This window comes from Molothrus aeneus, chromosome 18 (genome assembly GCF_037042795.1).
Source record: "Molothrus aeneus isolate 106 chromosome 18, BPBGC_Maene_1.0, whole genome shotgun sequence".
NCBI lineage: Eukaryota > Metazoa > Chordata > Aves > Passeriformes > Icteridae > Molothrus > Molothrus aeneus.
Genome location: NC_089663.1, coordinates 4,094,467 through 4,119,890, shown reverse-complemented (window position 1 = coordinate 4,119,890; position 25,424 = coordinate 4,094,467). Strand labels below are relative to the sequence as shown.

The 25,424-nt window shown below is 53.8% G+C and overlaps 1 protein-coding gene across 2 annotated transcripts in view; it reads left to right on the top strand.

The window, feature by feature from the left end:
* Positions 1-25,424, top strand: part of SRRM4 (serine/arginine repetitive matrix 4) — a 46,341-nt gene that overhangs the window by 436 nt on the left and 20,481 nt on the right. For both annotated transcript variants that reach the window (XM_066561991.1, XM_066561990.1), the window contains exons 2-6: positions 18,434-18,577; positions 20,838-20,918; positions 21,924-21,995; positions 23,310-23,336; positions 23,803-23,853. In XM_066561991.1, the coding sequence (XP_066418088.1) occupies positions 18,434-18,577; positions 20,838-20,918; positions 21,924-21,995; positions 23,310-23,336; positions 23,803-23,853 (375 nt within the window). The remainder of the gene's footprint in view (positions 1-18,433; positions 18,578-20,837; positions 20,919-21,923; positions 21,996-23,309; positions 23,337-23,802; positions 23,854-25,424) is intronic.

The window sequence follows — 25,424 nt, the reverse complement described above, 5'->3', positions numbered from 1 at the left end:
AGCTCTAGCTGGGCTACAAAAAGGGGGCAGTGCTGGGAGGCATCAGCTGGAAAGTGTGACCAGCTCCATCCCCGCTGTGCAGAGCCCTGGGCTGTGTGTCCTGCTGGTGGCCTTGTCTCTGTGTCAGCCCTTCACCTTCAACCCTTGGGAAGGTGAAGCCTGGGGAGGGAAACAGCCCCCTGGGGCTGGACCCTGCCTTGTCACTGTGGGGAGGCTGGTGACCCCCAGGGACACACAGTGCAAGCAGCCTGGTCACTGCTATGGACAGGGACAGCTCTGGGGATGGTGTCCCCCACGTCCCACAGCCAAGCAGCCTTGACTTTGCTCACCCAGTACCTGTTCTGTCCTCCTGCCCCAGGAAAGTCGATGCCCCCATGTTTGCCAGAGGCTGAGCAAAGAGGCAGAGAAACCTGTGAAAAGAGGCGAGGGGGCTGCAGGTACCCCTGAGCCTCTCTGCCAGGCTGTCACACAGGCAAAGGTCCGTGTGGCTTCCTCACAGCCATGCACACTCTAATTTAGACCAGCTTTATTTTGTTGATTGTCTCAGTATTTGTTAATATATCCTAAAATTTGTGCTGCTTTTATAAACAAAGGACTTTTTTGCTGGCTCTCCTCTCTCTTTGCTCTGTTTTTCCTCTGCTGGTTTCTGCCCAGCTGGTGTGGGGAACCAGCCAAAGTTCGTGGAGGTGCTGTGTCTGTAGGGGAGAGGGGCTCGGTCTGCAGAGGCTGGGTGCTGGGGGCTCAGCCTGTACTAGGGAGGAGAGAGATCCTTTGGAACGAGCCATTTCGGATGCTTCCCGTGCCAGTGGAGGCTGTGAGCCACAGCAGCAGTGGGGATGGGGGTCCCTTCTGCTCCTGCAGCCCAGCTGCTGAGTGTGAATTTTTCCAATCTCTCTGATTTCCATTAATCTTGGTAGGAAAATGGGAAAAGCATGGGTTCAGCTTCCAATTGAGAAGAGCAACTCCTGTTTCCACAGGCAGTGTTTGCAGGGCTTCAGCCTTTGTGGCAGAGAGGAGCCTCTGTGTTTTTCTCCATCCCTGCATCGGGTATGGTCGGCACCTGAAGGGCTGAGGGCTGGCTCATACACACACTCCTGCCTGGAGGTTCCTGAGTGAGCTTAAATATCTTGCAGTTGGAGGTGTAATAAGGCAACAAATTCAGGTTTTGGGGAAATACAGCCAGCCTGGGTGCCAGGAATAATGCCTGGCTCTATCTAACCAGCAGTTTGGATGGCACAGACATCGTGGTGGGACTGAGCACCGCTGCTCGGGGTATTTGCAGATCCATTAAAAAGTTCCCAAATGTGAGCACTGCTCTGTGCTGTTGGTAGTGACAGCTCCGGTGGCAGTGAAACAGTGCAGGAGCTCTTGGCACAGAGCAAAGCAGCCCCGCTTTGCTGTGGTTTGTGCTGGGCACCAGCTCGGCTTTGCTGTGGTTTGTGGTGGGCACGGCAGATCCAGGTGCCCACGCCGGGCTGTGCTCTGCTGCCGGGTCAGTGCAGCCCGGCTCCTTTTGTCTCCTGGTGGCATGTCCTGCCGGGCCCGGGGCTGTTCTAGGGGTGTGGCAGCTGCACGGAGCGGGGCCAGCCCGGCGGGGCTTGCCCGGGCTCCGCGGGGCACTCACTGTGCTCGCCCTGCCCGGGCACGGAGGGGCTCTGCCGCTCCAGGGGCTGCCACCAAAGCTGCAGGGACAGAGATGCTGCAGTTCCCAGCTCTTCTCATCGGTGCTGCCGGCTCGGCTTGCATCCCACGGGGCTCTGCCAGGAGCCCGAGCTGCTGTCTGGGCAGGATCACACCTCTGAGTGCCAGATCTCACACCCCCAGGGGCTTTGCAGCGGGTCCTTTGGCTGCACAGTGATGTCCCCAAGCTGGCCCTAGGCTCGTGGTCCAGCAATAGCCAGAGCCAGGCTCCTGCTCTCTCTCCATGGAGAGAACAGACCCAGGGCTTGCAGCAGCTCCTGTTGTAGTGGTCTCTGTGCCTGGCTCCACTCTGGGTTTGTTTTTCGGGAAGGTTTCGCTGCGCCACTGCTTGGACCAGCCTCTCTTCCCTGACGATACTCCCGACTAATTTAAGAGCAAATGACTGTGGTGCCAGAGAGGAGATGGGGAAACCAGTTAGCCAAATGAAATATTAAGATGACCATCTGGATTCCTGTTTTCTCCCACACTTGACAGCTGGTCCCCTGCAAACACCCTGCCCTGGATCCGGCCCCGTGCTTCCCACAGCAGTGGAGATGCTGCCATGGTTTCTAGGCCAGCACTGCCCACCTCCCATCAGTTTTCCTGGCTGGGCTTGTGCCCTTTGTGGAGTGTCAGGGGGCTGCACCATGGGGGTCCTGCCAGGGGCCCTCCACAGTGTCCATAGCCCAAAGCATCCTGCAGGGTGCCCTGGGAATGGCTAAGAGCCCAATCCTGCACTCTTGTGGGGCAGCAATGGGGTTACCTGCACAGAAAGTGATGCTTTTTCCCCTTGCCCCATCCCTCACCACTCCCTTCCTGCTGCTTCTGCAGGTAAAGCCTCTTCCATCTAAATTCCCATCAAGCTGTCTTGGAGGTTGGGAGGGTTAAAGCTTTGCTAAACCCACGGTTCATCCTGGAACAAAAGAGTACATTAATACCTTCCCTCTGCTGGGGCTGGGGGGGCATGAAATCCAGCCCCCCAGACAGCTTTGTGCCCAGAGCAGAGCTCTGCCACAGTAAATGGATTATTGACCAGTTTGCAGAGTGAAAGGAAAAACTGAGGTGATGGGGAAAGGGGCTTTTCCAATTAACCTTTGCCCACACAGGGCCTGGTGGGGCTTTGCTGTGCAGCTGAGGGTGAGGGACTGCGTGATGAGGGGAGGCTGGGGCTGACCCAGAGCTTGCCTTTGCAGGGGAATTGCTCCAGCATGTGCAAAATCCCAGTGTGGCATTTGAGGGGGTTTTGTGCCCAGTGTGGAGAGGGATGGGGTCAAGGACAGGGATGACCTACCCTGCCCTGAGCCCCTCTGCCAAACCAGGGTGCTCTCAGTCTCTCCCACTGGGCCCTGAGGATGGGGCTTTGGCTCTGGTGAACTGAAAATGCTTTTAAAATCTGCTGTGTTAAGGTGCCACCAGTGTGGGGATGAGTATGAACACCATGCTGTGGCCCCAGCCCCAGAGCAGGAGCTGCTTCCCTCCTTCTGGGCTGGGCTTTTGTCTGCATCTCTTCCTGGCCGTGACCCGGGGCACAGTGCAGGGCTGGGAGCCCTGTCCCACTTGGAAGCCTGACTTCTCCAGCACTGCTGAGAATTCCATCAGCACCAGTGCCGGGACCTGGGGGCATCCAGGCAGGAGATGCTCCAGGCTGTCCCAGGAACTGGAGCTGGTGGGAGTGTGGGGGCTTGTGGGACGATTCTGTGGGTGGTTTAGTTCTCTGCTGCCACACTGCCAGCCACGGCACTGTTGTCATGAGCTGCCCTGTCTCTGCCCTGTCCCCAGAAACTCAGCCAAAATCCACTTTTGGGCACTCTGGGGCCGGGCCTGCAGGCGCTGGTGTCAGCTCCTGGGGCAGCTGGTGATGCCGAGTGAGCGCTGGGGAGGGAGAGGAGGCTCCTGCATCCCTCCCTGCCAGATGGTCTAAGTGGGTCACATCAGGGCAGCGCTGGGGATTTGTGCTTTAACCCTTAATCCCCCGGGATGCGCCGTGCACGGAGGGGGAGGGATGTGCTGCTGAGGTGGGATTAAGCCGTAGTTTGCCATCGCGGGTGATCTTGGAAAGGAGTCTGGGACAAGGGCGCCGTGTCCTGGGTGCCGGGGACAAAGGTGCCGTGTCCTGCCCGCTGCACTGGGACACGGCAGGAGCAGCCACGGCACCGCAGTGTCGGAGGTCTCGGTATCCTCCGAGGATGCACAAAGCAGCTGCGGATCTCCTGTGGCCTCTGCAGCGACTTTTGGCCATCCCAACCTCTGGCTCCCTTTGGCGGCCGCGGTTCCCCAGCGGGCCGGCAGCCCCTCGGCAGGGCTGTGGGGTGTGCTGCCGGGGAGGGAGCCCCGCTGGCAGCCCTGCCGTGCCGCTGCCCCCCAGTCCCGTTAATCTCCCCCTGGCTGGCCGGGCATCTGTTCCGCGGGGCCGCCTGGCTGCCATCTGCTGCTCCATCCAGCGAGCCCCAGTGCTAATGAGCCCGTGGCCCCGGCCCAAGGAGGGGGGAGAGGGGCTTGAAAAGAAAAGCGAGGAGGAGAAGAAAAGCCCCTTCCTCGGAGGGGCTGTCAATAGCGAGGCTTTTGTCTGCCCCTGCCCTCCGGCTCCAGCTGGACGGCGCTGGGAGCAGGGAGAGCTAATTAGGCAGCTCGGAACTGCCGGGGGGCTGGGGGCGGCTGAGTGAGGGGAAGAGCTGGGAATGCCCGCAGGACCCTCTCCCTGCTGCTCGCAGAGCCTTCATCATCCTCATCCTCCTCCTTTCCATCTGCCTCTGCTCTGGACTGGTGCTGGGCACTGTGACCCTGCTGGCCTCTCTGCTGGGAAGCGCTGTGATTTTGGGGACAGGTAATTTCTGACCTGTAAAAGTCCCCTTGAGAGCTTTGCTGAGCTCTGCTTGGGGGCCAAGCCATGGCTCCTGCTCCCACACTCACCAGCAAGAACACGGGCATTACTTGGCCCTGCTGCTGAGAGTGAAGGGCCACAGCAGCTGCTGAGGAAACACAGGATGAGGGTCTCCCTAAATCCAGGATTTGCTGCTGCTCCACCTCTGGCCAAGGGGGAGCCTGTGGTGTCCACACTGTGCCAGAGAAGCACCGTATCCGATCTCTTTAGATGAGGGATGAAATCAGGTGGAAGGAAGCAAAAGGGAGGACAATTCCACTGGCTGGCTGGAGGATGGGTTTGTAGAAATATTTGATTTCACCCTTGATCAAACCCACTGGAGACATTGGCCTGGCTGCCAGGCAGTTCCCTGCCTGCAGATGTTGGGGGTGCTGGGTTTGTGAGGGGAGCACTGGTGGGGTCTGTGCTGACCATGGGGTCCCCTCCCTGCCTCAGCAGCATCCCAGCACTCATGTGAGGCTGTTTCATGGAGTGTGAAAAACCAGGCCAGGGTGCAGGATAACAGTTTAGGGTCTTGCAGGGCTGGAGTTCATCCTCACCTGGCTCAGGTAGCAGCACCAGCTCCAGCCAGTCCCCATCCCTGCTTTTATTCCATCCCTGGAGAGGCAAGACAGGCAGGAGAGCAGGACATTTGAGCCCCATGCACGTGTTCACACCCCTCCCACAAAGTCCTGCTAATGAATATTTAGAGCTGTGAGGCCTTAAATAATAAATAGCAGTGATGACCTTGATGACAGGGATTGCTAAGGAGCTTCTGCCCAGCGCCAGGTCCTGTGGCTGCTCGTGTCTCCTTGCTGTCACCATCCTGCCCCCATCACCTGGGACCGCCTGTCCTGCTGCAGCTTGACCCCAGAAAGAGCCTCTGTGCTGTGTCAGGGGTCCCTTCTCTCACCAGGCTCCCTGGGCTTGGGAGATTTCCCTGGGAGATTTCCCTGGCCTTCTCTGCTCAGCCCCATTCCTACCCCTTCCCACATCTTCATGGCTGGTGACTGTACCTTTCCGTACCCCCATTTCTCTATAAGTTGGACTTATCAAAGACAACCCCCATGCCAATGAAATGAAATAATTTCATGCATGACCACCCTTTCTTTTCCTTTTTTTTTTTTTCTTTTCTTTTTCTACCTGTGGGCACTGAAACCTCTTCATCACTGACCCAGGTCAGAAAATCCCACCAGTGTTTCAGTGCAGAGGGTGCCAGGGATTTTGCCACAGCCCCTGCTCTAGCATGAGCCCCCAGAGGCTCTTTGTTGTTCTGAGACTGGGTCTGCTGTGACCCACAGTTCTTCCCTGTGACCCACACACAGCTCCCACCCCCTTGGGTCCTCCTCTGGCCCCAAATCCCTGGTGGTGCCATCAGCTGGAAAACAGGCCTGGGTTTGATGCCTGGATTGGCATTCCCAGCAAAGGGCAGGGAGAAAGGGAGCCAGCTTGTGTTTGCAGCCTTGCTTGCTGATTTCATAGGTGTCTGCACAGAGGCACAGAGGTTGTGATGCCTGAAATCCGGTGGCAGTGGTGGGTCCCAGCAGCACAGCATCCCAAACAGGCTTTGGTGTGTGCCAGGGATGCGCGGGCTGGACCAGCAGCCCTGGCAGCGTGGCCAGGCACAGTGCCCACGGCTGTGCCACCATCTCCTGGCAAAGGCCACACGCCCCTCAGCGGAACACCGGGTGCTGCAGAACTGGCTTCTCCAGCAGGCACTGGAGCTGAAAGCGCTGACAAACACGGGCAGTTTAAAAATAGCCGTTTCTTTCGCACGCGGCGGGAACGCTTTCCCTGCCAACGCAGCAGGGACTGCAGGAAGGGCTTACAAAAAATAATGCAAGTGGCAAAATAAACTCTATTAAAAACTGTGCTGGTGTTTGAGGCGGGCTGAAATGAGTCTCTGGTCTGGAGGCAGCGAGGCTGGGGCTCCACTGATGACCCATTTAACTCTGCATGTTTAATTTATGAATTGTCATTAATGGAAGAAGAAGCAGCTGATGCCCAGCCCCAGCTGGGGCATCTCCGTGTTCACCCCTGGGTGGGCAGAGGAGACACTGTGGGCAGGGTCCTGCTGCCTGTGGGGCTGCTCTGCTCTCTCCTCCATGGGCCAGGGGAGGCTGTCACTTGCTGGCATGGGCTGTGGGGGCTTTCTGCTGCTGGGTTCCAGGGCTGGGGTCAGGTGCCCGTCTCACAGCCCACAGGGTGGCTGAAATGCTCTGAGACCCACAGGAAACAATGAGAAAATGGGTTTGCACTGCCACTAACATCAAATTCCAGCAGGAACTTGATGGCACTTTGGCAATGGGCTGGTTGTATTGGATTTATCTCTGTGCCCACGTGTGTTGGAGGGTGACTGGCACAGAGTGGGGCAGGAGGCTGGGATTTGAGCTACATTACCGTCAGGATGAAGAATTAGCTTCTGCCCAGCAAGAGAAATATTTTTGCATTAAGAGAGATTTCACAGTTAAAGAGCTCCTGCTGTATTAATCTGTGGGTCAGCTGGAGCTGCCCTACAATCCCCTGCCCACCAAAGCTGTGCAAGTGTAACACCACTCTGTAAGAGCATGTAAATATAACAGAAGTCATTCTCCACAGCTCCATCAGCTGCAGCCAGCAGAGCAACCCTGCTCTTCCAGGGCATGGACATGGCTGTGGCCCAGAGGGTGCAGGAGGCAGTTTGGGATTTGGGCAGATCTGCTCCTGAGGCTGGTGCTTTGACTCAGAGAACTTATTTCCCATAAAGCATTTGCCCTCTTCAAACCCCCCTGCTCTGATCAGAGCCTGGTCAGGATTGTTATGATGAGGACAAGCAAGACAACTGGCTTCAGCACTTCTTTGAAGGGATGGGCTTTTTATTCTCCAGAAAATTCCAAGACTGGCAACTTACAGAAAATAAAACCCCAAAGCAACAAAACTTGTCATGTGTCACCTGCCCTTCCCTGTGTGGGACAGCCTCCATGGTTATCCCTCACCTCCACCCCATCCCTGCCTTTGTCTGCCCATCAGCCACACCTGGGCAGGGTTAGAGGGTGATGGTGCAGGGCCAGCAGAGCAGAGGGGCAGGAGGATAATGCCATGGAGAGGGAGGTGCAGGGGGTCTGGGTGGGCACCACCCGTGGAGGAGGAACAAAGGGAGCCTTGGTGTAACCCCTGAAGTGGGAGCTTTGCAGCCTGACCTGCTGGGGAGCAGTGGGACCCACGGGCTGTGGGCCTGGCTGTGCCCTGTGTCTCCTCAGCTTGGTCTCCTGGTGACCTCCTCTGGCCCCTGGGAGTCCCTGTGTGGGGCTGAGCTCTGCAAGCCACAGGGTGTGTGGGCTGCATCTCACCTGGGATCCCTGGACATCCCCAAATGAAGGCATTCAGTTCTGTCTGGTGGCTGGAGAAGTTGTTGGTGTGGCTTTAGACCAGCCCTTGTGCTCTCCCAAACACTTCCCACGTGTGGGTCAGCAGCCAGGGAAGGTGAAGGGGTATCTTTTGGAGGGGTTTTGGATGTTTTGGTGATTCCAGGCTGCCAGGGTCCCTGTCTCTATCCCTGCCCTCACTGTGAGTGTGGAGCATCTCTGTACCTGCAGGACCAGAGCCAAAGGCACAACGCTGGCAGCACGTGCCAGTGGAAGGTTTAGCTCCTGCTATGTGCTGCCTTGTGGCAGTATTTACTCCCCTATTGCCTCAGGAGTTCACCACAAGTGCTTTTTTCCACCCAGAGCCCCAATTTCCCTGTCCCCCCAAGAGGGCTCAGATGCCCAAAGGCCCTGGGCACAGGAGCTGTGCCATGGGGATGGGTGGGTTAATTTTGCAGTGGAGGCTTGTGGTCCAAAGTGCTGGCTGGCTGCTCTCTGGGCTGTGAATGCCACCCAGGGCACATCCATCCCTGATTAATGGGATCTAAAAAGCAGGATCCTAGGGACCTGTGGCTCCCTCCCCACTGCTGGCTGCCACAGCCTCATTGGCTCCCTAAGCCTGCATTGCTCCAGGCTTGTCCTGCATAGAGCAGAGAACAGGGGTCTCACCGTGCCTGCCCATGGTGGAAAAGCAGGCAGTGGAGCCCCTGGACACAGCCTGCGCCCTGCCTGCAGAGCTGGCACTGGGGCTCAGCCAGTGCCCTGCTCCCCGTGCTCACCCTCCCCAGCACTTTGGTATTGATTTGACCTGAACTCCCTTTAATGTGCTGTGATTTCTTTCAATTAGGCTTTGAGCGAGGTCTGCGCCACGTTCAATAGAACTGGACCAGTGCCTGGACTAGCACTGCCCGGAGGGAGATGCTTGCAGATGCTCCCCCATCCCCAGCAAGAGCATCCCCCCATGCCCTATTTTCCCCATGTCCCATGAGGATAATCCCACTGTTCAAGGTTGCTCCTTGTCCCCTGTCCCCTCTGCATTTCCTGGCCCTTTGCATCCACTGGACTGGTGGCTTTGCCAAAGGGCAGATTCAGGGTGATTCCTGCTGTGTGCAGGAGCAGCCCCACTGCAAACAGGAGCTGAACCAACCCTGAGCACTCATTTTCACCTGCCCAGCAAAGCTTTTCCCATTCTCCTTGGTGGCTCTCATCTCCTCAGGGCTGCACTCAGCCAAGGCAGGGCTTGGGTCACATTGTTTGCCGCAAACTGATGGGCAGGGTGCTTGTTTCCAGAGATTGTGTGGAGCAGAAATCCCTGCCCTTCATCTCCAGCTGCAATTACCAAAGCCAAGTCGATGCAGTTGATGGTAATAGGATGGTAACACTGTCTGAATTTGTATTTAATGCTGATTCCAAGGGTCTATAATCTTCATCAGCACCACATGACTTTTTATAGAACAGAAAAATGTGAGAGCGGTTAATGAGCTGTAATTCTGGAGAGCTTCTGCCTTGATTGGGACTAATTATTTTCTTTATAAAAATAATTAACCATCCACACAACCTATAGAGTGAAAGGCATGTGGCATTAATTAAACCATGCAGTATTTTCACTGCACCTTTATCTCCCATTTCCCAGCACATCCCAAACAGACGCCAGGCTGGGCACAAGCTGGCATCGTGTGAGGGCTTGTGCTGGGCACAGAGGGCAGGCCCTGGGTGAGGGGGCTGCCCCAGATCCCAAATCCACAGCCTCTTGGCCCTGCATGTACTGTGAAAGGCCTCGTTTGGGTAGGGAAGGCTGGTTTGAGGGGTAAGGTGATGGTGCTCACACGTGGGGTACAGAGGGGACACTGGGGGTGCCAGTGGGGGACCCTGGCAGGACACAGAGCTCTGTGCTGTGTGCTCTCATTTTCTGTGGGGCATTGGGATATCCCAAAATTGAGGTGGTGGCTTTGTACAGGCCAGACCTTTGTTCTCCAGCCCTCTGGGATCCCGGGATGAGTCCCAAGTGAATGTGCCCCAGCACCGGGGCTGTGCGTGCTTAGACACACACTTACATAATACATAATTGTTAACAAAACTAATTCCCTTATTTTCCTGGAGGTATTCTGAGAACTAATGAATATATTTGCATAATCTTGATTTTGTTTATGAATAATTCTGGATTATCCAAATGTGAATAACACCAGGGCTTTGCCACTCTAGATTGCCTTTCAGCTGAGGATAGCAAAGCATTTTACAAATATTAGTTCAGCCTCACAAATCCCAGCAAGCAATAAAATTATTATTACACCCAATTAAAGATGGATGGGATGGAAACTGAAATGATTCTCTGCAGCCCGTCCTGGCAGGGTCTGCCACAGGGACTCACCTGCCTCTTCCAAATCTTCCCCCTAGGAAGCAGCAAGTGGACAAATATCTCCCCTTTTCTTTTTTGGGATGATTTAAAACAGTGGCCAGAGTTGCAGGGTGGTGTGGATGGTTGGGGACCTGAGAGCAGACAGGAAGTTTCTTTCTGGCTCTGACTCCCACATGGCACTGAGCACCCCACTGCCCTGTGTGTGGCAGGGATGGCACAGCTATACCAACCTTTTCCACCTTGGAGCACAGTGGGAGGAGAAAAGGCCCTGTCTTCCCTTCCAGAAACTCTCCTTTACTCAAAACCTCTCACCAGTCCTTCCTGGGCAGGCAGGTGAGTATAGCATATCTGTAACACTGAGGTGTTTCCCACAGGACCAAGGGGTGTTACAGGGAAAGAGGATTGGAGTCAAGCAAACACTCCCACCCATGATGCTGCAGTTCAGGAGCTTCCCAGCTCAGCTGTCACTGCACACACAGGGAGGGAAAGGCCCTTTTTGGCCATAAAAAACCCCTGTCAGTAAGTGAGGGTGGGAGTTTAGAGTCCACTTTCCACATCCCCTGCTGGGCTGGGATTGTTGCAGGCTCTTTGCTCAGCAGCAGAAATCTGTTGGTTAATTCCTTTCCACGGGAGCTAATTCCTGCCCACGCTTCTCTGTGTGGGGACATCTGCTCCTCACGGTGTCATGGAGCCCTCCTGGCCCCACAGTGGCCCTGGCAGTGCAGCCCTGTACATCACAGGGGCCTGGGTGTTCAGGAGACAAGTCCCAAGGAGAAGGGTGGCCAGGGAACCCCTCCTCACCAGACCCTGCCCAGGTGATGCCATGGCTGGGGACACCCATTTGGCACCCAAGTTGGGGACATCCATTTGGCTGCACTCCTGAGTCTGTCCTGGGAGATTTGAGCAATTTTTAATGTTGGAGTCATTTCAAGCTGAGCCCTTGGGAATCTCTGTTCCCTAGGGAGCACCATGCCTGTGTTCTGGCACATGGGGTGGCTCAGGCTTTATGAACAGCATCTGGTGACCTGGGTGTCCCTGTCCCCAGCCTGGGTGGATGGATGGGGCAGCAGAGAGACTCAGCCAGGCATTTCCAGGGCAGCTCTGCAGGCAGGTGGCAGCTGCATGAACAGATTTTGTTCTTGGAGTTACCTGAGTGTTGGGACCTCCAGTGTGTTCTCCCCTTTTCCAGTGACAATTCAACGGAAGAAAATTAAGGGAGAAGAGGAAAAACTATATGTGAGTGGCAAAGAAAGCATTGCTGCTCCAAGTGGATCTTCTCCAGCCACCTCCTTGCTGCTTTCTAAGTGCCTAATTACTAATTTATTTTTAAAGTGATCTCTCAGTGCTCCCAGGAGCTTTGGGTAACTGTGTGCTTACCATTCCCTATTTGATTAAAATTTAACGAGTTGTTATTGGCAAACTCACTATTTCACTGCTGTTTGCCATGCCAAATAGCACAGGGTTTGGACAATGGGGAGAGCAGGCACATCTGATGGTCCCAGGAGCAGAGGCTGGCACTGTGCAGCCCCTTGGGTGTGAAGGTGCTCTCCAGCCTGACTATATTGCAGGTAATGCCAAAGCACTTCTTTTCTAGGACATCCATGAGTGTTTTTTTTTTTTTTTTTTTTGTGAAACCCTTCCTAAAGCATTAAGCATCATCCTCAGCTTCTGACTCCCCGTGCTGTGTTGAGAAATGCCCAACCACAGCTGCTGGGCTCCCTCCAAGCCCCTTGGTCCTGACCTTTGCCCAGCTTGGTTTTGCCATGTGCTGCTTGTGGGCGTTTAATGGGAAACGTGAGCTCAGATCCAGACTTTTCCTAATCCCAAGCTCTGCAAGGGCTGTTCCAGGCTGCCCCCATGCCTGGCTGTCAGCTCACCCCTGCTGCAGGCTGCCTGGGGGTGATGGCAAGGAGAGGAGCCGGGAGTGCTGTTTGGGGCCAGCTGCGAGGAGAGTGGCTGTGGGGTTATGGTGTGGTTTAGCATAAGCTCTCAGCCTCAGGCCTCTGGGTCACCCAGGAGCCAGGTGACCCCCAAAACATGGATCAGGGACATGCCAGATCGCTGTGCCATGGGGCAGCACGTCAGCACTTCCATCTGCATTTGCGGGCGCCCAAAACAACCAAAACTCCTCTCGTCGTGTTTCCTGATGGAGGAGAAAACTGGCTGCTGTACAGGCATGGGAACGCGCAGGATGTTTGTCTAAGGAGGAGGATTTGAGGACAGGAAAGGCACAGGATTGTCCCCCTGAGAGCCAGGCTGGCCCGGCAGTGTGCAGGTGCTGACGGGCAGGAAGCTCCGCAGGGACCCCGAGCCGAGCCGGCAGCGTGGGAGGCACAAGATGCCGCAGGAACCGTTCGAGATGGGGCAGCAGGCCAGGTTTTCTTTAGAAACAATGTGACCATGTGCCATATTCCTCAGGTTTCTCGCTGTTACCGCTGGCAGGCAGTCAGCAGAGCCATCCTGGTCGCTGACAGCGAGGGAAAGGGACAGCGAGCCCTGCAAGGAAGGGGGACAGGGATGGGGCTCCTGGTGCCCCTAGGGAGGAGGGGACCGAGCCGTGGGGAGCAGGGAGAGGCTGTGCTCACCCTCCTGCCCGAGAATGCCTAAGAAGGCGATTCACGGAGGCATGGCTTTCCCCGTGGAGCTTCCCCTCTGCAGGGATTGTCCATCCCCTGCTGCACAGCAGGAGCCGCTGCCAGCTGGTGCCCGGGACGGAGCCCTCCCCGTGGGCTGCCACCTCTCAGCATCCCCCGGAGCATCTGGCACCGATCCTGCGCCGCCAGCGGGGCCTCTTCCAGCAGGGAAGCTCCTCTGTTCTGATCCAACCATGCATAGTAAATCAACTGCTGCAAAAGAAAGAGCCAAGCTGCTTTTTTGGCCCGGGATGTGCTGAGAGCGGTCGTTAAACCTTTCTGGAGTGCAAGAAGGAAAAGGAACCGCATCCAGGCTTGTGCCAGGACACAGGGTTCCCAGGAGCAGGAGGGGGAGGCGAGTCACAAGTGGCAAAAATCTTATGAAAAATGTATAGTACAGAATTGTGTTTCTCTTGTGCGTTTGAACTGCCTCAAGAAACCCACGTGTCTTTCTGCAGCTGGTGCCTCTGCTGATACACAGAAAAAAATAGCAGGGAGAAGATTAAAATTGAACTGGCTTGGAGTCTGTGTAATCAAGGAAAATATCTCGGTGATTTGCTATTATAATTTTCAATAACAAACTGCAGGGCTCCTGCTGCACTAATAATAGCGGGTTGAATGAGGTGGGCAAAGAACCTGCCTTGGCTGTTTGTGTGTGTGTGTGAGTGCTTGTGGGAAGCACTCACAATATTCCCCATCTCCTAATTTTGAAGAGGTATTTTTAGTGCGTATTTCAAAGAGCTTTACATAAACACATCTGCTGGAGTTTTTGCTGGGAAATGTCTTTACAACAGTCTTTTCTGTCCCCTCCCTCTTGGGGGACAAGGGAATGGTCTGACCATTTTCTTTTTCAATCAGATAAGCAAAGCCAGAGAGCAAGAGAGAAAATCACAGGCTCATTTTGCCGGTGCCAAAAAGCTTCTCAGCCCAAAGGGTGGATTTTAGAAACACTTTGAGCAGCTCAGATCACCCTCACTAGAGCCCAGGGCAGAAGCACACATGATGTGGCTGTGGCAGAGAGTGCAGGGATGTGGGAGAGCAGGGATCCTGACCCACCACTGCCCTCTCTTGCACGGTCAAAACCTCCAGGTGAGGAAAGGAGAGGAAAGATGGGATATTCTGTCACCTGTCCATGCACTTTCTGCATGTTACTCAAGAGAAGTGGCAAGAACATCCCTGGTGCAAGCAGCTGCAGGCATAGGAGTTTCTCCAGCCTCCCCTCAGGATGCCATATCCTGATATTCCCAGTTCCAGGCAAGGCGTCCATCCTTCATCATTTAATGCCAGTGAAACATTCACAGCTTTTAGGCTCATCAGAGATGCTTTAGCCTATTTTCTTTGTGGAGTTTGGTTGGCTGAAGCTGCTCCTGCCTTTTCACTGAGGGGTGTAAAGATGATGGGAACATGAAGCCAGCTAGGGCTGAAGCAGGGAATGTAGTAAAGTTTCTGTATTGGCTGTCCCAAATCCTCTGACCTTGGAAGTGCTGCCAGTGCAGGTCTGCCAAGTGCACTCAGTGCCCAGGGCCTCTGAAGTGCTTTGCATCCAGCACCCAACCCAGCTGCATGTGCAAAGGAAAATAAAGGATAAAAAAATCCCTAAAAACTGCTTGGTTAGCATGGTCCAGCCCCAGTTTGCTTACACTGCTGCTTGCAGGGCAGCTGGGAAGGACACAGGGGCTGCACAAGGCCACCGATGGCTGGAACTGCTGGGGTCCATCCCGTGGAGGTGAGGGACAACACAATTGAGTGGGGAGATGGTCTGGTGCCACAGTCTGGCAGCTGAAAGGTCACTAGGGAGAAAATTTTCCTGCTTTTGTCTCCTCTTGAGACGAGTTACTGCAGGGAAAGGCTGACTGATGGAAGGTTTGTGGCAGGAGGCAGCTGCAGGGCCAGGGGAGCTGGGCTGGGACACGGGAGCCTGTGGGCAGGGGATGGCAGCACCCAGGGAATGTCAAGTGCACAGCAAACCCCCCTGAGTGCTGTCACTGAGGGCCGGGGGGCACGGGTGTCGCTGGGCTCAGCTCCCCGAGCAGCCTGTGTCACCAAGTGCCACATGTCATGGCCTGATGAGATGGCATTTGGCCGTGGCAGGCAGCATGGCAGCCCAGGATGGAGGGATGGACATGGTCTGGGAGTTTGCTCCCTGAGGCAGCAAATGCTTTGTGCCTTTGTCCTGTCCTCTGTGGGCAGTGCCAGGATCTGTCCATGGGCAAGGGCAGTCATTAACTGGTCTCCACGGTATCCCCACACACTGGGGGTGACATCCCTTCCCCAGGCAAGGGAGGCAGAGTGGGTTGGCCTCAGGGCACTGCCAGCAGCAAAGAGCCACCCATCCCTTCTCCTCCATGTGGCCATGGTGGTTTATGGTGGTTTCATCCACCTTCAAATAAGGGATGTTGAGTTCCTTCCCACCAGTGACCTTTCCTGCATCATTGGTATTGGGGGAGGCAATAGATCGTGACCCTCTGCTGCCAGCACATTCTGTTAGAGAGGGAATACATGTGAGAGCCCAAATCTGACACCACAGTGTGAAGGTGGGCAACCTGGGCTGTGAGAGGCTTGTGCTGGTGCAGAGTTGAGGGCACTGTGTGCCTGCTGCTTCTCTTCCAGCCACTGCAACGTTGGCAAAATTTGCCATGAGCCCAAAAACCCCTCCTGGACCAGAGCCTGCTGGGATGGGAAGGGACAGGATGAGCCAGCTGTGGTGGGTGGTTGCACAGGACATGTTCTGCACTGAGTGGGTGGCAGGCAGCCCACAGGTGCCCTGCTGTGGGGGGTCTCCCATCAGGAGCAGCTGTGCTGCTTCTGGACAGGTCTGATGGACAGGCTGGGTTCCTGCACAGGAGAAAGAAAGGGAAGAGAAAAATGAGTGCAAGAGATCAAATTGCCAAGTGGAAATGGAGAAGTTTGGAAGGCAGGTGGGATGGGTGGGCAGCTGCCTTGTCCTGGTCTGCCTGCCCATGGCCAGGAGTGAGTGCATCCTTAGGGACAAACATGCAACCAAACAGTGGGGAGAGAGGCTTGTGCCTCACGAGGAGTGCTGGAGCAGTGCTGCCCCCCAGCAGGGCACCCTCCTGCCTCCTCTGGCACAGCCCCGGGCTGAGTGAGCCCCGTGCGCCCAGCAGCATCTGCTGAGCATCCCCGCTGCTCTCCCTGGGCCAGCTCCAGCAAAAACACCCACAGAGGCTTCTTCTTTTCTGCTGCAGGCACAAACAGCAGGGAAGGTGTGATAATCCCTCCTTTGAGGCCACAGAGATCATTCACACCAAACTGCATCACTTTTATATCAGTCATGAAAGACACGAAAGACAATAAGAAAAGAAAATGTTTTATATATATATATTCAATCAATGTCTATGGAGCTCCACGCCAGGGGATTACCAGCCAGTTTAAAGCATTAGTGACTCTCAGCATCCATCAGAGGAGAGCATTTGGTTGAATGGAAGCCAACCTTTGATGGAATTGGAGAATAATTATTTCCATCAATAATTACTTCCAAGCCCAGAAGAAATGGCTCCTGGCATGTTGCAGGACAGGAGTCCTTGATTGCCTCGAGGCCAATATGTTTTGACCCCAGGACCTGGAAATCCCATTAGAGGCTGGGTGACAAGGATGTCACCTGCTGTGCCCGGGTCCTGGCAGTGGTGTTCCAGCTTGCTGCCAGCCTGGGGAGGATCCCCCCTGCCTCTGCTGCTGGAGTGCATCCAGCTCAGACTTTGCACAGGTCATTAATTTGGGGACGTTTTTAATGGATCCTAATGATTGAGCCTCAGAAGGCTGTTCTTAAAAGGGGTTTGGAAAAGGCCACAAGCCAATTAGCTGGCACACAGAAAATGATTAACCATGTAGCTTCCTGGATGGTAAAAAATAATGGAGATGTTGGGAAGCGACTGGGGGATTTATTACAGACTTTTTAAAGCCAGAGGGATTATTCACCCTCCTGCATGGTCTGGGCCAGAAACATTTCACCCAGCTTCCCCCCGCTGATCCCTGACCCTTTTATTTGGCTGTGAGCACCCTTAAATGTTAAGGCATTACAAAATGGGCTTCAAGGAGGAGCTGGCTATTAGAGAAAGTGGATGCTTGTAGAGAGAGAAAAAACAGGTGGGAAGAGAGGGCTGACCCTTCTGCAGGTGCTCCTGTGCCAACTCCAACCCCAAGGAGTGTTATTCATGGCTGAGGCAGGCAGCAGGATGTTCCCTGGGGCATGCAAGGCTCTGGCCATGCCTAACTGGGGCTTTTTTAATGTACCATTGCCCTTTAACCACCCTCTTGTCCCCACTTAACACCCAGATGTGCAGCACACACCTGGCCCTGGCCCTTGTTCCTGTCTCCACAGCCCATGTGGGATGGCTGTGGTGGTCTCTGCAGCCAAAGCATCTTTCACTGTGGCTGCAGGGCTGGCAGGGGGACATCCCAGCCTCCCCCTGCTCTGGTGGGATCCACATGGCCTAAGGGCTCCAGAGTGTTGCTTTCCAAGGAGAGGAGCTAGGCCTGGTGACAGACACAGCCATGGGACAGCAGAGCTGACCCTAAAGTGGCACCCACAGCCCAGTCCTGGGATCAGCTTTAAAATGGTAATGGGAAGAAATGGGGACACTTTTAGTGCCAGCTGAGCCCAGCCTACCCTGGGTACCACCCCACAGGCTGGCTGGGCCTGGACATGCCCACATTTGCTTTATCTATTCCATAATGCTCTGGATGACACTAAACCCCAGCGTTTTCAGCACCCCTGCTGGGTATGGTTTATGGCTTTTCATTAATCTTTTCATTCTTTGAAATAAATATCTGCGGGGCCTAGAAACCTATTTACTTTCCTCCTGAGTGTCTGCACGCAGACTTGTTTGGGTTTGTTTTCTCCATTCAGTAGCTTCTTTTCTCCATTTCAGCTTGCACAAGCCCCAGTGTTTCTTAGAAACCACTCTCTCCAGGCTTTGCCTGCCTTTGCTCTGCTCCTTGCCAGCTCCAAGGGCTCTTGCAGGCACTCAGCTGGCCCAGGTGGTTCCCCTTAACTCTGCTGGGCTGGCCCAGGTTCTCAAGGTTGAGCTGTCAGCAGGACCAGGTGTGTTCATAAGCCCAGCACTTTATTTTGCTGCCAGTTAAGTATGAGAGGCAAGGTGCTTTTGAGGCATTAGCAGGTTGGGAAAACTACATTTGAAATGGGAAAGGGTTTTGTGTTTTTTTTCCTGTCAGAGTGCAAAATCTGTGCTTTCTCTGCAGAGCTGGTGATCTAAACCCCACAGTTCAGGCAAAGATGTCCTGACTGGCTCCTGGTTTTTGTTCCCATTGGATTGGATCTGGCCCTATGCTGTCCAGCTGCATGATGCTCGTGGCATCTCTGCCTGAACAAGGAGCAGAGCATGCCTGGGCTGGGGTGCAGCTTGGCTCGGGAACGGGGCATTCCAGAGCCCTCTGGGAGCACTGAGAGCAACCCGCAGCTCTCCTTCACAGCTGCACAGCTCCCACCTGCAAAAAGGAAAGGAGATTCCCCAGGACGTGGGAATGACCCCAGCTGAAGGCACAGCTCCTGATGGCTCTTTGTCACCTCTTTCCCTGGCAGTGGGACGCTCAGCTGCCTGCCGTACCCTGCGGAGGACAGACGGCCCGAGAAGCTGAGCAGCTGCGTGGTCAGGGAGCCTGCCAGCACCAATGGCTGTGCCAAGGCAAGGGACAGACGGGACCATGGCCACCGCAGGTCACGAAGGTACGAGCCAGGGCTGTCAGCAGGGCCACCCTGGGACAGGGGAGGTGGCGGGGGGGGACAGATGGGACCATGGCCACCGCAGGTCACGCAGATGTGAGCCAGGGCTGTCAGCAAGGCCACCCTGGGACACGGGGGTGACAGGGGAGGTGTCTGTGGGTGTTTACTCAGCCCCTCTGGGGTCTGTGAGAGCTGGGGGTGGCTCCAATGGCTCAGTGTGTGTGCACAGAAAATGTGTGCAATGGCACGAAATGCCTGTTTGAGTTTGCAGGGACAAAGCTGCAGTTCGTTTCTACTCCAGGGCTTGCTCCTACAGCCTCCGTCAGAGTCTTCCAAGACCTGCCAGCACTCCTCTGCCTACCAGGTCTGCTGGGAATCGCCCTCAGCAATTCCCCTCTCCCCATGCTAGATCAGCTCAGCAGCACTGCCTTCATTAGGACACAGCCTTGTTATCAGCTTGTCGTTAGTCCCCGACCACTTGAGAGGAGAAAAATGAATGAAACGTTGTAAATGAAGCAGCTGGGGTCTCTGAGCCCTGCCTGCTCAACCGTCTCTGGGATTAAAGCCTCTCTGCTCAGTTAAAGATGCTGGAAAGAAAGAGCAAGAAAGCACATTTCATATCTTCAGATTTCAGGCCAACCAGAACAATAATCTAAAGCACACTTTTAATTAGACTTTGATTATTATCACGGAGGAACAATTGAAGTCAGATCAGTGCATGGGAGAAAGCTGCCACATCAAAGACAAAAGACTTTATCTGGGGAGAGGGAGAAGGGCTCTGCAGAAAGCGCCTGGGGCTGCATGGCCAGATGTTGCTCTCCTGTGGCTGTGGCAGTGCCCAGCCGTGTCCCTGGGTGTCTTTGGGCAGGTGTCCGAGCTCAGTGACAACGAGACATCCTGGAAAATGCATGATTTCTGTCTGCATTGAGGTGGAAGGGCCACCAAGGTGTGCCACATCCTCTCATGGTGCTGCTGCTGATCCGTGAAATCCTTGGGAGGAGGATGTGGGTGCTCCATGGGGCCGTGCCGTGCTTGCACACTGGATTTACTGCACCAGAAGCACTCAGTATTCACAGCTCACAACTGAAGCATTAGCCTGCAGTTTCATTTTGCAGAGCTTTTATTTTTTTTCCCAAAGTGTATTAAAAGCACTAAGCAATTGAGTTTTTATGATAGTGTAATTTCAGTGGTAATTCAAGCCCTGGATGATCAAGTGTTGAGGGGTGGTGGAGTCTGAGTGTCCCCCCCCCCCCCCCCAAAGTGTCGTTTGCTCTGCATTAGTACTTTCATTAGCAATAATGTTTGTTCTTGCTGCAGAAAACTGCTCAATTTCTAGCCTGTTTTGTAGTGAAGATCTCACAGCATTCTCCAGCCGTGGGGCTACTTCCACCCATCCCTTGCTCCTGGCTGTTCCCAGGGGCAGGATGAGAAGTGGGGAAACTGAGGTGCAAACCCAGCACCCTCAGTGATTTTTCAGAGGCCCTGGGGAGCTTGCTGTGCCCCCACAAACCTTGGTCCTGGATCCATTTGGGGGTTCAGAGGGACCGGTGGATCTGTTTGGAGATGCACATGGCTGATTTGGGCTGATTTAGGGATGCCACCAGCTGCCTTTGTCTTTACTAGCATTTGCTTTAGTTAATGAGTAGCCACAGAGTATCTGTCATTTTTTTCAGCCCAATGCTCTGAATTAATTAACCACGGTATTTGCTTTTCATTGAAACATAACACGATTCAGCATCATATGTTTAAAGAAGAAATTAATTTGCAGGAGGGTTTATTTTCAAGGTTTAACAACTGTATAAGAGATGCATATCTCCTTCAATTACCATAGTGTCTCAATAAATATATATATATTTCTAATCAATTGCTACTTAACACATGTCAAGTCTTTATTATAGTTAGATGCATCTGGTTGCAATAATTACTGTATGCAAATTAAATGCCAATTAATTATTTAAAGCATATTTACAAAGAGCAACAAAACCTATAAATCTGTTTTGGAGTCGTTAACCTCAGCAAACATGTTTTAAATAATCAGCATTGCTGTGGTGGAGCTGTCTTGTTATATCTCTATTAGACAGTTTGTTTAAACTGTGACTAAATAATTTGTTAGAGGGTAATGAGGCAGCACCCACACCCTTGGCCCACCATGAACGCTGACCTTGCTGCCCTCTGTCCCTGAGGTGGTGATGCCAGAGAGTCCCATGTGAGCCCATTCAGGGTTTATTTTTAATGCTTATTGGGTCTTGTCCCTCATCCTCAGCCCTTCGTGCGATGGGGAGCGGCCGCTGCCAGCTCGGGGGAAGAAGAAGAAAAAGAAATCTGGCCGCAAGAAGAGAAGGAGGTGAGGAAGCCATGGCAGCGTGAGAGGACAGGCAGGGCAACCCTTGGCTGGGTGTGAGGGAGGAGGGTCATGAGGGAGCCATGGTGGCATGAGGGGACAGGCAGGGCAACCCTTGGCTGGGTGTGAGGGGAGAGGGTCATGAGGGCGCCATGGCGGTGTGAGGGGACAGGCAGGGACAGCCCTTGGCTGGGTGTGAGGGGAGAGGGTCATGAGGGCGCCATGGCGGTGTGAGGGGACAGGCAGGGACAGCCCTTGGCTGGGTGTGAGGGGAGAGGGTCATGAGGGCGCCATGGCGGTGTGAGGGGACAGGCAGGGACAGCCCTTGGCTGGGTGTGAGGGGAGAGGGTCATGAGGGCGCCATGGCGGTGTGAGGGGACAGGCAGGGACAGCCCTTGGCTGGGTGTGAGGGGAGAGGGTCATGAGGGCGCCATGGCGGTGTGAGGGGACAGGCAGGGACAGCCCTTGGCTGGGTGTGAGGGAAGGAGGGTCATGAGGGAGCCATGGTAGCATGGGGGGACAGACAGGACAGTCCTTGGCTGAGTGTGAGGGAGGAACATCATGAGGGAGCCATGGTGGCGTGAGGGGCCAGGCAAGGCAGCTCTTGGCTGGGTATGAGGGAGCCATGGTGGTGTGAGGGACAGGAAGGGCAACCGTTGGCTGGGTGTGAAGGGAGAGGTTCATGAGGGAGCCATGGCAGTGTGAGGGGACAGGCAGGGCAGCCCTTGGCTGAGTATGAGGGAAAAGGGTCAGTGTAAGATGGAGGAGTGAGGGCCTGGGGGTTCCACAGCCTAGGAAGGTGCCGCCATCTTCTCGCCCTCCCCTCAGGGCAGCAGCGCTGGGTTGAGGCTCATCCCTGGGTCCATCTCTGGGCTCATCCTGCTCCTACCAGGATTCCCCAGCCACTCTCTGCCCTGGAGATGCCACTGGTGGTGGGGTGAGTGTTGGGGTGGCTGGCACAGCTGTGAGCAGCCCTGTGGTCCCTAATGCCCCTTTGCCTTCCCTCAGGTCTCCCTCCTACAGCCCGTCACCTGTGAAGAAGAAGAAGAAGAAAAGTTCCAAGAAGCGAAAAAGAAACAGGTATTTTTTTCCTTGAAAATGTAATTCCCGTCTGGCACTGGCTGTTGGGTGTTTGGAGAAGGGGTGGAAGGCGCTGCTGCCTGGGCAGCTGTTGGTCCCAGTGGGCAGAGAGCTATGATGCTCTGGGCAGCCAAGGGGAGGCATAGCCCGAGTCCCACTGGACTAGGAGGGTGTGGAATGGGGTGTCCACCCAATGCAAACAGGGAAATGTGAACCAGGGGACACAGAGGTGGACAAGCCACATCACTGAGAGGTCTGTGGAGCCTCAGCCTGCTGTCCTTGCTGTCCTATTCACGTGTGTCCATCCTCTGGAATGCCAGTGGGATCAGTGCTCAGGGTTTGTGCTGGTCCCCATCCCTTCCTCCCCAGCCCTCCCCAGGCTGCAGAGAGTGTCAGGACCAGAAAAAGGTTCAGATCAACTCCCCACACCCACATCCCAGTCTCCTCTCCCAGCCCCAGTGACTATTTCCACCTTCCCCTTCTGAAGTCCATTTTTAATTCAAAGAGCATGATTAAATTTTAAAATTGCAAATATTTCACTGTTTTCTCTCAGCTGTTAAACCAATATTTGACGAGAACAGTGGATTCCATCTCCCTAAGAAGGTTCATGTATTTATAATATATTGAACCAAAGAGAGAAGCTACCATAAGTGAATAACAGGGTGAAAAGTTGAGCTTGAATCTCCAAAGAGCAAGAGAGAAGGAGAGACAAAGATATAGAAACTTCTCTAAAAGACTTTCTTCCCAAGGAGGAATTCTTATGCTCTTTTGTGGATGCCATCTTCTGATGGAAGTCCAGGGTCAGAGATTCGGGCTTTGAACCTTTGGTAATCATTTAGGTGTCTCCTATGTCATCCCAATGGTGCTCCAGAAGGCAAGACAGGGCCACGGTGCTGGTTTGGCTGTGAGACTGCTCTGGAGTTACACAGAGAGGATTTTTCCCTTGACTGCTATTTGGTCTTTCATACAGAAAACCAGGCAATGGACCCACCTCTACATGCAGTGCAAAACTGGAGGCAGTAGCAGAGAAAAAGGACCCACCAGAGATAGGGGATGTATCTGATCTCTCTAAAGACTTGTTATCCTGAGGACCATGTTCTCAATTCCTTGTAGGGTGTGCTGGTTCCTTCTGCCACAGCAGCATTTCTCAGCTGCTCCCTCACCAGCTGCCTAAAGGAGAGGCAGGACCATTCTGCCCAGGTGCTGCATGAGGTCTTTTCTCAGTGCTCAGTCTGAGCCTAAATACATTGTCTTGGACTCAAATTTCCAATTTTGTGAGACCCTGCATTCAATGTACGTATTTGTGTCTTGCAGGTTGTCGTCAAAGAAGAGAAGGCACAGGTAAGAGTTGAGCAAGTGTGGGTGGTCCCTTAGAAATAAGAGTTTAATGGTCTCTTCAAGGTTGATGTTCACTGATTGGGGGCAGAAGACATTTCTTCTGTGTTTCCTTGTGGAATCCCCTTGGGTCCCCCCTCATTCCATGTGGTTTTGGGTTCAGTGGCTCCCCAGCTGTGGACTGGAAGAGCTCTTCTGGTTCCAGTGTGTGTGTATACATTATCAAGAAGTACTCATTTTCTCTATGGAAAAAGGCAAAGTCACCAAGTTGGCTGATCCCTTTGAGGGTTTTGGCCCAGCCCATGAAGCAGATTTGTCAGCAGGCACTCAGACCCCCTGTGCTGTGACAACCATGAATCCCTTTCATTTTTACTGCATGCTCTTGGGCAACTGAGCTGTAACATTGATGTGTGATTGTGCAGCTTTTTATCGGAACAGAAATCTCCGAATTAATTAGCCATTTCTTATTTAGTTCTTCAAGCCCCAAAAGTAAGAGAAAGGAAGAAAGAAAACACAAAAAACAGTAAGTAGTGGTTCATGGAGTTCTCTGCCCTGCCTGCACAGTGTGGGGCTAGGAAGTGCTTGATGTGGTGGGGCCCCTGGCGCTAACACCTGCGGCACAGCTCTGAGCATTTCTCAGGATAATTTTGAAGCTAAAACCAGCAATTCTGGTTTTGCTGGAATGGAAAAGGGCTTGTAGAGGCTGGAGATCTTTCCTCTGCCTTTCTTTTGTGACACCTCTTTCTGTACTTTGTGCATTGTGCATGGATGTGCAGAGTCTTGTCCACCCAGTCCAGAGAGAAGGCTCCAGCTTTTCTGGTGGGGGCAGCATGAGAGGCTGAACGCTGACCTGCCAAAAGGGCAGGCTGGCACACCCTTACTTGGAAGGGCCTCAGCAACTCCTGGTTTGCTGCTCTAGGAGGTTGCATTAGGACCTACCCATGAGATACAATGCAGCCAAGGATCTGAATGGGGTCAAGGGGAGGAGAAGGGATTGCTTGGAGGGGATGGAGTTTGCAAAAATCTGGTGTTGAGGTTCAGCCCTGGAGTGCTAGCAGAGCACAATCTTTGTCCTGTGGGGCACATAACTGAGGGGCAAGGTATAAAATGAGGTTCCTCAGGACTGGAAGGACTGGAAGCTGCCTCTGTTTTTCCTTTCTTTGTCTTCTGGGAACTGCAACTTGTGGCTTCTGACCTGCTTTCAGAGCAAGGTAACAGTCCTGGGGCTGAACCTTGGGCACTGAGCCCCTGGTCAGCTTTTCTGGGCCTTGTGATACTGCCTGCACAGGCCATCTCCATTGTATGCAGAAAGACAGTCTCCTTTTCACTAAGATTTCTGCACATTAAATGGCACAATTTCAGCTCAGTTTCCTCTCAAGCTGGGCTGCCCTGCACCTAGAAACCTTGGTGGTAAAAGGAGAGGCTTCCTAGGTAATCTGTAAAAGGGGGCATCTCCCCAGCCTCACACAGCAGTGCCCTAAAAGTGCAGTTAAAGCCAGGATCCATGTCCTGCTGGTGTGCCCTGACCTCAGGGAGCCAGAGGTGCTGGAATTGCTCTTTAGGGATAAACCAGCCAAGGCATTTTAGCTTCATTTTTCTGCTGGCAAATCAGAGCTCAGCCACTCCCAGTTTCTGCAAATCTTTTGCTCCCAGGCGTGGATCAGATGGATCCCATGAGGATTTTTGTATAATCACACTGCTTTGACTTATCTTTGCATCGAGCAACTGGTTATCTAAAACACACAGGACCAGCTTTCCCTTCTGCAGGAAGGGAAGACAAATTGGAAGGTCTGGTGCAGGGGGTGAAGGGCAAACACAGGGATTTTCACACAAATCCACCATATGAGTGAAAGATGTTCAGTGTTGCTGATTTCAGCTGTATGGAAATAAGAAAGGAGGATCCTGAAATGTGAAGTTTAAGTAAAACAGAATCATTGGGTGTGAAAAGCATCAAAGAAAACAGCCAAGCAGAGTTGAAGGAATTGCCCTGGAGGTTGCCCTTTTGTCTTAAAGGAGATGCTGTTCTCAAGCAATTATTTGCTGAGTTTTTATACCAGCAAGTTGCTAAATGCTGTCCAAGCAGGTTGTGTTTGT